We start from the raw sequence: 12,004 nt of genomic DNA, 5'->3' as shown, positions 1-12,004 counted from the left end.
AAGTACAAAAGTCTAAAACTTAAACACTTTTACATTCACAAAATTCAGTTGGGACCTCTCACAGATGTTGGCTGCATCCATTTCCAGGTGGATTGATTGCAGACGAGTGAACTGAGGACAACATCCAATTAAGAAGAACCATTTATCATCCTGTAAAATATTCTGTTTGTGACTCGTAAAGAATCATTTGCAGGCAGAACAATTTGGCAATAGCATATACATATTATCTCTTATTAGAAAATAGAATAGGGGAATTTTTCCTGACTAAAGCAATGGTTTTCCCTTCTTAATGACAATGAACATAAAACAGCAGGTCAAAATGTAATATTGCTAATGAGGACGGCACAGTCTGATTTTAGACTGATTCTCAGCCAGCCATTCCTCTCATCCAGCCAAGTCTTAACAGTTGGCACCAAAAGGGCACAGAGGTTAAGAAACGTTGGGGTTTTTTTGCAGTGTGACATAAATGCATACATGGTTTAATTGTGTTGCACATTCTGGCAAGTCTTCTATTCCACAGATATTTTTCTGTACTTTAGGAGTTATAATTATTCTCTCAAGGCCTGTTTTTAGATGGATGATTTGACAATAATGCGATACACTAGTCATTACTTTTATTTCCTCATAATGAAATCAACCCTTTTTTACCAAGTATTACCTTACCTTTTTATTCCTATCACTTACAGCTCTGCAAATCTATCGTGTTTGGAAACAATACTTGATGTACGGCCGTGACTGAGCAATAATATGTGACAGCAGAGCTGGGTTTGGATTTCATAGCCCCGTGACTTAAGGGGATAGATTGAAGGAGGGCATAGAGATAGCACTCTGATTCCAGAGCTCAAAGAGCGCTTTCATCTCTTCTTTTCTGACTGGAAACCACAACAAACAATAAAATCAATGCACAATATCATATTGGACAATTTAATCAAAAACGAAGTTATGAAAACTTGAGTTTTTGTGCCATGCATCTGTTAGTAATTCTTGACGAATAGCTGTTGTTAATAAAGAATGTAATGTGAGTAGAGAGCTATCTGCTGCACAGACATACACCACAAGGATATGAGATAAGGTAATACTTCACACATTTAGACTGAAATGAATACCTACAGAATGGGAGACTGTTCATATTAACATATAAAATGAGAGATATTAATGGCTGGTTGAAAGCCTTGGATTGTGACTGATTCGATAACATGACCATATTAACAGTATGGTTATTTTACACATTTTACACCTTATTAGTAAGATGCATGCTTGGTAATATTGTCAGTTTAAACAATCTAACAGTTTTAATTCCATTGCATTACAGTTTGATGACACATAACATTTTAGTTCTTCATTTCTGCAGTGAGTTAGTCAGAAGTATCTAAGGGAGACATCTGACTGAATGAGGCCCAGGACAAACCTACATTGAGAAAATATTCAATTACAAGCTTTATTTTTATTTTGCATTTATACTTTAAGTCACTTGGGTGGCAGTCATGGACTTTTCAGAAGGAATTTAAACATACTAACTGGTAAAATAATATTTATTGCAATTTTTGATGCTCAACCACCAAGCAAGATGCACAATATATAAAAAGTATTGCTATTGACAGAACTGACAAAAAAGCTTTTAACTTGAAACTCTAGTTCTACCATTACAATGAAGGAATTTTTGCCATGTTATTTAGTTTCTACCCTCGGATATGGTTCCAAAAACATGACCCATGTCATACTTTTGAGAGGTGGGAATTTTTAGCATTAATGTTTCGTTTGTTTTGTTATTTATTTTGTTTTCTGTGCTTGCTTCTCTATTGTCTCAGACCATTATGTATTTCCTAGAAAAGGCGGAATGGGGGGAAATCAATTATGTGGAATTTAGTGTGGGGGTGGCACAGTGGATAGTGCTGTCGCCGAAGGCGGTTCCCGGTTCGAGTCTCGTTCTGTATGGAGTTTGCATGTTCTCTGGCTTCCTCCCACCTCCAAAAACATGCACTTCAGTGGATTGAGGTTTCCCTAATAACCTGTAGGTCTGAGAGTGTGCGTGCGTGTTGGTCTGTGTGCCTTTCTGTCGCTGTGCGGTGCACTGGTGCCACGCCCGGAGTGTACACTGCCTTATGCCCCCAGTCGGCTGTGTTAGGCTCTAGCACCTTGCGACTCGCGACGGCGGAAGAAGCGGGTTTGATGATGATGAATGAATGAATTTAGTATGGAAGATGGATGAACAAGTCATTGTCTGATAAATGGTAGAGGACTATCTGTGTGTGTGTGTGTGTGTGTGTGTGTGTGTGTGTGTGTGTGTGTGTGTGTGTGTGTGTGTGTGTGTGTGTGTGTGTGTGTGTGTGTGTGTGTGTGTGTGTGTGTGTGTGTGTGTGTGTGTGTGTGTGTGTGTGTGTGTGTGTGTGTGTGTGTGTGTGTGTGTGTGTGTGTGTTTAATACATACAATTATTCCTCTATGCATGTGTGGTCATTAGATGTCCTGGTGGTCCAGCTCTGACATTGAAAAGTGGGGCAGTGTGCCCTTCATTCCTGCCTATATTTTTTTCTTCGGATGGCCCACTTTCTCTGGTCTTCTGTTTTTTGCTTTAGTTCAAGTAGTAGTAGTAGTAGTAGTAGTAGTAGTAGTAGTAGTAGTAGTAGTAGTAGTAGCAGTAGTAGTAGAAATAGTAGTAGGAGAAGTAGTAGTAGGAGAATTAGTAGTAGTACAGTAGTAGTTAACATAGTTAAAACTGCTACTGTTGTCCCACTGAATTCACCTGCATGTGGAAAGCTCTGCCAAGAAATAAGTTCCTATAATAACTTCATCTAATGTCAGTTATGAAGCTTTTTCACCGTTATGCAGATGGTGGAAAATTGCTAAAACCAAGTATTCACTAACTTACAGAAAATTTGCATTAGGGGTTATTGCCATTCGTGAGAGAAGAGTTTTGAAAACTGTGGTAACGGTTAGATCTCCACTATAAAACACATCTGATGACTGATTGACATACTAGCACAATCTCCCAGTTAAAACACATTTACACATTCTCACACGCAATGTTCCTGTCTTGTTTTTTTTAGTTTTTAGTTTTTACTTAAATTATTAGTCAGTTGAATGACATTGTTCGTTTTTATTCATTTCAGGAGACATATACACACACATACAGTGATCCCTCGTTACTCGCGGTTATGCATTCCAGTACCACCCTTAAATAACAAAATTCAGTGATAGAGCAGCAAACTATTTATCTTAGTATTATGGTGATTTAAACATTTACGAACCCTCCCCATACTTATATTAAACACTCTTATAGATTGTTTAACGTGTTTTAAGTGTCTCTTTAATACACAGAAGTTCGCTGCTTTCCGTGAGCCTCGGAATGCAGGGCACCCATATGCTGTCAGCCAATAGAATGTGCATATGGTATCATGTGCCTACCTACTAAAAATGCGCAATGAGGTGAAGCTGGACATCTTGAAGCGCAAATATGCGAGGGATCACTGTAAAGACTAAGGATGTTGCATAAATAATGCAAACAATCCGTTATCTACCATAAATACCATATCTCACCTATACAAATTTATAATAAATTATTGGCTGACATTAATATTAAATCTGAGTCTTGTCTGTGTACAAGTAATATAAATGTTTTACATAGCTTAATTAGTATCCATTTAAATGTCTATTAGCATACTGTAGAGGACCACCATTTGCATCACCTCGATCAAGAGCCACAGACAACTAGACTGGATAAATTATGGCCACTGACAGTTGTTGTGAATTGCTTTATATTGCATATATTACCCTGTCACTTGTTGAGGGTGGAAATGTAATTTGAGCAGATTTCACAAGGCTAGGTTTGTGGTGGCTAGGTGACTGTCAGCGCATCCCCAACAAGACAGCTCTTGTTCTCGGTCTGCAGTGATCAGTATCTATAAAGTGGTCCAAGGGGAAAAAAAGCGAGGAATCGGCAATAGGGACATAACTAATTGATGGCTGGTCCATGTAGTCCGATCCAACAGATAAATTACTGTAATTCACATTACTAAAGAAGCTATTGCTAGTTCTGGTTTGAAGGTGTCACAGAGCATTGCTTTTTCTTGCGTATGGGGGTGCATAACTGTAAACCAGTCAGGGTGTCCATGCTGACTGCTGCTGAAAGTATGAGGCCTGGACCACAGAGCAATGAAAGAAGGTGGGCTGGTCTGGAATCAAGATTTCTTTTACATTATTAAGATGGCATGGTACATGTGCAGTGCTTACTGAGGAAAAACATACCACAAGCATGTACTAATGAATGAGGACAAACAAGCAGAGGCAATGTGATTCTTTGGGCACATTGGTTTACGGAGTCATTGTTATAGATCATGTACATCTTTTCATAGAAACAGTATTCCCTGATGGCAATGGTCTCTTTCATCAGGATAATGTGTCCTGCCAGAAATGGCTCAGGACTGATTTGAGGAACACATGAAGTTAGAGGCGTTGACTTGCCCTCCAAATCCCCCAGATCTCAAACCAATTGAGTATCTGTGGGATGTACCTGACTAACAAGTCTAATTCATTTAGATCCCACCTCACACCTTAAAGGACTTGGTGCTGGTTGCAACTGCGCACCTTAGGAGGTCTAGTGAACAGGTCAGAGCTGTTTTGCAAGTACAGTGCACCCTCGTACTTTGTGGTTAATGCATTCCAGGTACCACACGAGATTAATGAATTCCACGATAACTTCTCTAACACTCTTATCGACTGTTAAAGTACTTTTGTGTCTCACGTAAGTTCGAGACTCACCGAACAAAGCGCACTTCCGGATGCCGTCAGCCAATAGATTGCGCGTACGGTATCACGTGACTGCCTACCAAAACACCGCGATAAGGTGAAGTTGCGGGCTTTGATGCGCGAATGCGTGAGGGCGCACTGTAAAGATGATTTTGTGGCCATTGTCATTATATACGTTTATACTCATAAATTTAGCACATTCCTACGGGAAAAATATTTGTAGTTATGAGACAAGTTTGGCACAAGTTTGCCACCCAAAGCAATTGACAACATTACCAATTTCTATCCATGACCATCTGCACCACCAAAATCTGTGAATGTATCTGCTGACATGGATGTTAGCATGCTGGAAAATAATACAAATGTCAAGGTAGTAGTCTCCTGTTCTTTTTTGGAAGAAGTTTTATTCATGCAGTGAAGGAAAGAATGTGGGTTTTTTTGCTACATAGGCATTTATAGAGTAGAGTAGAAAATGCCATGGGAGAAGCTTCCTGTTGAAATGTCATCCTGTCATTTATAGTTATAATTACAATATCATATCTCCCATATCCCAGTGGGACTCTATGTTGACTGACCTTTGAATAGGTCTTTGAATGATTAAGATGAAATAGTGACTGACACAGCCCATATCAAAGAAAGCTGCAGGGATTCTGACCTTAAAATCCCATGTATTATTCTTAACATGGATAAGTTATCATTTGATTGCATTGCTGTATCTGTTTTTTCTTATCTTACTCTCACAGCAGATGCACATACAAATACTTGCATCATCACACAAAAAAAAGTTTTATCTTTCCCTTCCAGCAGTCTCCACACCCTCCCTACAGGTGTCCCAGCCCAATTCCCTCTCTATAGTAATAATAACACAATAATAGCCGATAACGCAACACAAGCAGATGCAGCCAGCATGTGCACATTTTTCTACTGGCCACAGAACACTGACATGATTTTTCCCTGCTCCTTTTGTCTGCGTGATTTTGATGTGTGTGCTCGCCTGTGTTCTCGGACAACTTTTTTGTGTGTAAGCCACTACTTTCCCACGTTGTGGAGTAGGATCTCCCACAGGCCTCGCTCCATGTCCCTCTCTCTCTCTCTCCTCTCTTTCTTAATTTTCCTCGCTCTCTCACTTGCTCTCCCAACAGTCTTGATACTTTCTTTCTTATCCCTTGCTTTTTTCCTCCCTGCACCTGTACTCGGTTCTCCAGTCCCAGCTGCTCCCATCTCAGTTCAGTGCTGTTGGCCAGGGCCCATGTTACACTTGGCATGTCCTCTGAGACCCTGGGGCCACACTTGACGTGCGAAGACCAGGCGGGCCCCCACCCAGTCAAGGCTCCTGTGGCCAGGAGTAGCTGAAAGACTGAATGAGAGGAAGACTGTGGGCTGGAGGAAGACCTGCTGGAATTCTGGGAGTAAAATGCTGACTCACTGCTAGGTCTGCTGAGCTGGACATTGAGGAGAGATTCAAGGATAGAAGAAAGAGGGGAAGAGATGTTTAGAGGAAAGACAGGTGTTGTGAAAAGTCAATATTTCTGGTACATTAGTTGTGAGAAAAAAGTATGCCTGAAATGTTTGCATGTCTGTTTCTTGAGAACTCTATGTCGTTGATGACTAATTCCACTTAATTATAATTTGGGTGAGAGGTGTATCCATAATTGTGCACCAATGTAACTGGGAACATGATATGGCTGCAACCATATACAATCTAGCCAGTATAAACAAGCCAGTAATTGACATATCGCAGTCCCAGTCAGCAAATGCAAATAGCCAGTCACAATGTAGCTTTGCCTGCTCCGACCATTGTCTGATAATTATATTAGCTCCATAGACTTAATGTCAAGGCTTATTCACTTTCCAGCTTTTGCTCTTGCCGTGATTTAAAGTGGGACCTTTAGTATGTGTGTTAAAAAGTCTTGTTCACAAATACATTAACAAATACAGTAACCACTACTTTTATTATGGTTCTCACTTATACAAGGAATTGTTTTTAGTTTTGCAATATATCCAAAAGCACTTTTTAGAGCTACAATTTGTGACGTTTTTGTTTTTAATGATTTGCGTGTGTGGTTGAGGAAGGAGCTGCAAGGTTTTCCAGCACACAGCAGTTTTTCTGTCACACATATTTGTGCCTTTTTTTCCCCCAAGTACTGGTACTCTGTTTTTACCAGATTTTTTTTTTTTTTTGAAGGATCAAATGTAATAGCCACTGCAGGCCCGAGTAGGATGCTTGATATAATGACAAAAAAAAAAGATGGATTCACAGAAAAAATGCAAAGGTGTTCCTATTTAAATTATTCTTCGATTGTCTTCAGGATGTAATGAAATACACTCCACTACATTATGTCTGCCGATGCAGCTTAGTTTCCCCACTATATAATTTCACCTAAAAGCATTACCATGATGGTTTGACCCTCATAACATGACACTTTGACCATGAAAACTGACCCCTAGAATTGAAATGACATGGGTAGCATCATCAGTTGGATAGTTTGTTTGTTTTTTTTTGGAGAAAAGGTGAATTTGTCTTTCGTCAGACCTTGTGCAAAAGACTCAAATTCTTGCATGCCTCAGCCATCGAAATGTCATGGTAATTTGTCATTTAGCTTATGTGCATCTTACAAAAACAGTCCAAAAACTTTATCTACAGTGTTTAAAATGAGCAGAAAAATTTTTTGGACTACTTGTTTGTCCACTCCTTTTCTTCCATACTACATAAACAACTTCTCCACTATTTTCATTAGAGTCCACTGAGTCATTCACATGTAAGAGAAGAAAAAAAGAGAGTTCAGTTCACAACATTAAAGAAAATTTAAAAATAACATATGTTTGATATACTTTGTCCTTGTGAATATACATTTAGACTTCCAGGGAAGAAAGAACAGAGAGACGGATATTAAAAAGTTCATATTACACTCTTCTCTTGTTAGCTTTCCCACTATTTCTCTTGCTTGTCCTCGATCCAGCAGACATTCTCAGCCCTTCTCCCCCTTACCCAGGAGGGGGTATTACACACGCGGACACGCAGACCTCTAAATCTGCTCAGTGACAGTTCAGTCCCGCTCTGTCAGGACCGAAAGAAAGGGAGGAAAATCTATGTTCGGAGCCAGAAGAAAGGGGAGAGGATATATATGTCCCTATGCTTTGTGTGCTATCCCTAAGCTGAGATTCAATAGCAAGACATCAGTCAAGTAGTTAGCCAACAGGCTATTGTGTAGTAATTGACCCTGAGGAAGTGGTGGGCCTTTTAATTTGGGAACGGTGTAAAGAGTGTGAATTGAAAAAGTTGGCTCATAATGTCTAAACTTCTCTCTTCCCTTCCTTTCATAGATATTTTATATTTGTAAATAAGTAACAATAACCAATCAAGGTTTTAATAGTAATAAATATTCCCCTTCCATCTGTTGTTTTGTAAATTTCAGGTACCATTATCCTGTTCCCAAGATCTTCTATGTGCAGCTCTCAGTGGGGAGCCATGAGTTTATTGGAGATGGCCGAACCCGCCAAGCAGCCAGACACAGCGCTGCTATGAAGGCCCTGCAAGCCCTGCGCAATGAACCCATTCCTGAACGGCCACCCCAGGTAAATGCGGTTACGGTTATCCTACATAGAAAAGCTATTTACTTTACTTTACTCTTATATGATGGCCTCACAAAGAAGCCATCCTCCATCCAATGTTTGGTTTGTCTGAGCTTGACTACTGTAGAATCATTGTGATGCAACTTGTTCGGATGTGCAAGTCCCTCTTTAAGCCTTTTCTATTATAAACTGTATACAGTATAAGGTGAGTAAATATATGAATGCAATATCGGCTTGTCTAGGGGACAGGTGCAAGGTCTGTTGGGAAGAGGATGAGCTGCATGACGGGACAAAAGTAGGAACCAAAGACGATACATGGATGTGGTAAAGAACAACATGTAGGTACCCATATAGGCAGCTGTAAGAAGCTGATACTATTGAAACTTTTAAAGCGTCTATGGCCCCACCCATCAAACACTGGTTTCCAACCGGATGTCCTGTTATTTATTTATAGAAGGTCGTTCCTCTTTCCAATCCAATAATTACTAGCCTTTACCATTTGTGTCACCTTGTGACTGTTTTCACATAAAATGATTGTCTCTCCACACAATCCCCTCCTGCTTAAAATCTCTTCCCGAAATGAAAAGCCAAAGGACTGGCAATGCTGATCTGTTGTTGCTCTCCCTGGTGAGTTTTGGACTGTTGCGCAGATTTTATAGACACTTTTATAGATGAATGCATAACCAGCTTTTCATCAGATTGAATCCAGATCCACTTCAGCTCTAATTACTCTAATGCATAATTGAAGTTCCACAGTCCCCATGGTATAGTTTGCACCTGGCAGGATTGCATTTTCTTTTTCTTTCTGCCCACCCCGTAGTATCACAGTTCCTTTCCATTTTTTCCTCCCAGACATAGCCGCTAACTTTTGTTATCATCTCCCACCGGAAATCAAATTACCCCATATCCTCACCACCTGGCATCACTAATGGTTATTCAAAACGTTTTGGCTACTCTCACTTGCCCGACTCACTGTCGTATGGCATCGGCCTCCGTAAATGTGCTCTTTGTTTGCTGCTGCTTCTGAGTCTTGCTTTACAAATCGAGGCAGATTGAGTTCGCAGTTCATCTGTCATTCCGTGTCCACATTAGTGTTTGCTCTTACATGTATTATTCTGTGGATGGCCTCAGGCTTAAAGTGTTCCTTCCTAACATGGTCTGACTTTACTTCTAGACCACTGGGAAAAATCATTGATGCCCTAATTGTGTTGTCTTTATCCTTGTTGAGCAAAAAAATATTCATAATGTTAAACATGCAATCAGCAGGGAGATTTGTCTCAAGTTCTGTCTGAATGCTGGTGAAACTAATGACATTAAAATGAGAACAATTCAAGTAAATAATGACTGTATTTAATAAAGTTCTTACAGTGTTCTTTCCACTGGAGGCATCTTCTTACCAACCTTTAATTTAGAATTCTTTTCTGCCATTATGAAACCTACTGCCTAAGAGCAGTGATGTGAATGTGAAGCCTTTTTTTGGCACATAATCAGTGTTCATTTACAGTGGTGCCCTCAAGAAAATAGGCTTGTTTGAGCAGTACAAGAGTTCTTATATTTCTTACACTCTTCCCAGGATTTTCTGTCTTGTAGATCTAAAAGAAGAAGTTGCACCGAAGTCGCATTTAGCTCTCGATTTGTCTTTGTCATTACAAGGTTGACTGATTGGCCTTGGCCTTGGCCTTGGCCTGTTCTCCTCGTTAACACACTCCCACAGACATATGCAGACGCATGCACATTGGCTTGTTAATTCAGCCTTGAATGTGTATCCACCGTATTAATCATATGCTTCACCATCAGGAATCAGTAGGCATCAGAAAATATAACCATGAATATAAACTACAACTTAAATGGATCAAGATCACTAAAGAATGGATGAGGTCATTTGTACTGTCTCACTTCTCGCATGTCCATTTATTATACACGAGGCAGATAATGTAAATTTGAGCACACTCAGAACAAAGCAAAGCTTGTGCTCGCACTCTTGTAAATGTGTGATAGGTGTGCACAGTACCAGGTGAATGTGTTTCATGTGAAATCCAAGCGATGGCACAGTATGAATCATGGATCGTATCAGGTCCCACAATGAGGCAGGAGAAGGGAGAAGCCCAAAGGGAAAGACTAGACTTAATCAAACAAAGAGATGGACATGAGAAGATGAAGATCAAGACAGCGCTTATCTTTCCTATAGACAATTGGCACCAAAAAGCCTTTAGTTGTATATTTGACAATATGATCTCTATGGTGTTAACCCAGCAAAATCCACACATGCTTTCTCACCAACATTTAGTCTGACCTCCACTTGTTACTGTAATCCCTCGTGCATTTGTGTATCAAAACGTGCGACTTCACCTCATTGTGGATTTTTAATAGGTAGTTATGTGATACTGTATGCGCATTTTATTGGCTGACGGTATCCGGAAGTGCGCTACGTTCCGTGAGTCTTGAAACGCAGCGCACTTCCGTGAGACACAAAAGTGCGTTAAACAGTCGATGAGCGTGTCGGAAAAAATAATACAGATAGAAGGTGATTTAATATCAGTATGGGGAGGGTTCATAAAAGTTTAAATTACTGTAAATAATAAGATAAATAGTTAAATACACTGCCTGGCCCAAAAAGAAGTCACACACTCTAATATTTTGTGGGACTGCCTGTGGCTTTGATTGCAGTACGCATTTGCCGCGGCATTGTTTCGACAACCTCGTACAACATCACAGCATTTATTTCTGTCCAGAATTGCATTAATTTTTGGCCGAGCTATTGTATTGATGATAGGAGTCAAACTACTCTGCAAAGTCTTCTCCAGCACATCCCATAGACTTTAAGCTCAGGACTCTGGGGGCCAATTGATGTGTCAAAATGATTCCTCACACTCCCTGGACCACTCTTTCACAATTAGAGTCTGATAAATTTTGGCATTGTTGTCCTGGAATATGATTGTGCCATCCGGGAGAAAAAAATCCATCTATGGGATTGCCTGGTCATTCAGTACATTCAGATACTCAGCTGACTTAATTTTTTTGCTGAATAATATTGCTGAGCCTGGACTTGACCAACCGAAGCAACCCCTGATCATAACACTGCAAATTGCCCTATTGAAACCCAAATGGTGACTTTTTTTGGCCAGGCAGTGTATGCATTCTTGTTTCCTCAGACAGGTGGAGTCTATTCTTACTGTTCACAAACTATAGTTTCACTATCTTAAATCATGAAGTTGATACACAATGATTCTCAAATTTAATGAAACATCCGTTTTAAAGACTTTCCTTCGCAGACAGAAGACCAGTCATTTTATTGGAATATGGAGTTCACATCCCCATATCAGATAAGGATCATGACCAGAACACAAGCTTTGGAATAAGACTCCTTAACACAAGGGTATCACGCGATTAACTGGGAAGAGGCAAGGCACATTCAGTCTGACGTTTGCACCATGTAAACAATGGACACAGTGTCAAACGTAAGATCGTTTGAACGTCTCGTACTACAGAGAGCGCGCTAAACTCAAAAATTCACTCACAAAATTTTTTTTTACAAAAAATCGAAAAAACATAAAATGAATGAACGTAGGTAGAGGAGCGTTTGTACTCTGAATATCTTGCACCTAAATGCTATTTTATCCAAGAATTTTCAAATGTTAAAGCGTCTTGAATATAGTTGTTTCTTCAGACATAATATGAACCAACATT

The 12,004-nt window shown here is 39.9% G+C and overlaps 1 protein-coding gene across 1 annotated transcript in view; it reads left to right on the top strand.

The window, feature by feature from the left end:
• Positions 1 to 12,004, top strand: part of stau2 (staufen double-stranded RNA binding protein 2) — an 82,235-nt gene that overhangs the window by 11,972 nt on the left and 58,259 nt on the right. The window contains exon 6 of the mRNA XM_068304059.1: positions 8,161 to 8,320. Coding sequence (XP_068160160.1) covers positions 8,161 to 8,320 — 160 coding nt within the window. The remainder of the gene's footprint in view (positions 1 to 8,160; positions 8,321 to 12,004) is intronic.

Source organism: Antennarius striatus, chromosome 20 (genome assembly GCF_040054535.1).
Source record: "Antennarius striatus isolate MH-2024 chromosome 20, ASM4005453v1, whole genome shotgun sequence".
NCBI classification, from domain to species: domain Eukaryota; kingdom Metazoa; phylum Chordata; class Actinopteri; order Lophiiformes; family Antennariidae; genus Antennarius; species Antennarius striatus.
Note: the sequence above shows the minus strand (reverse complement) of the source record. Positions and strands in the feature narration are given on the sequence as shown.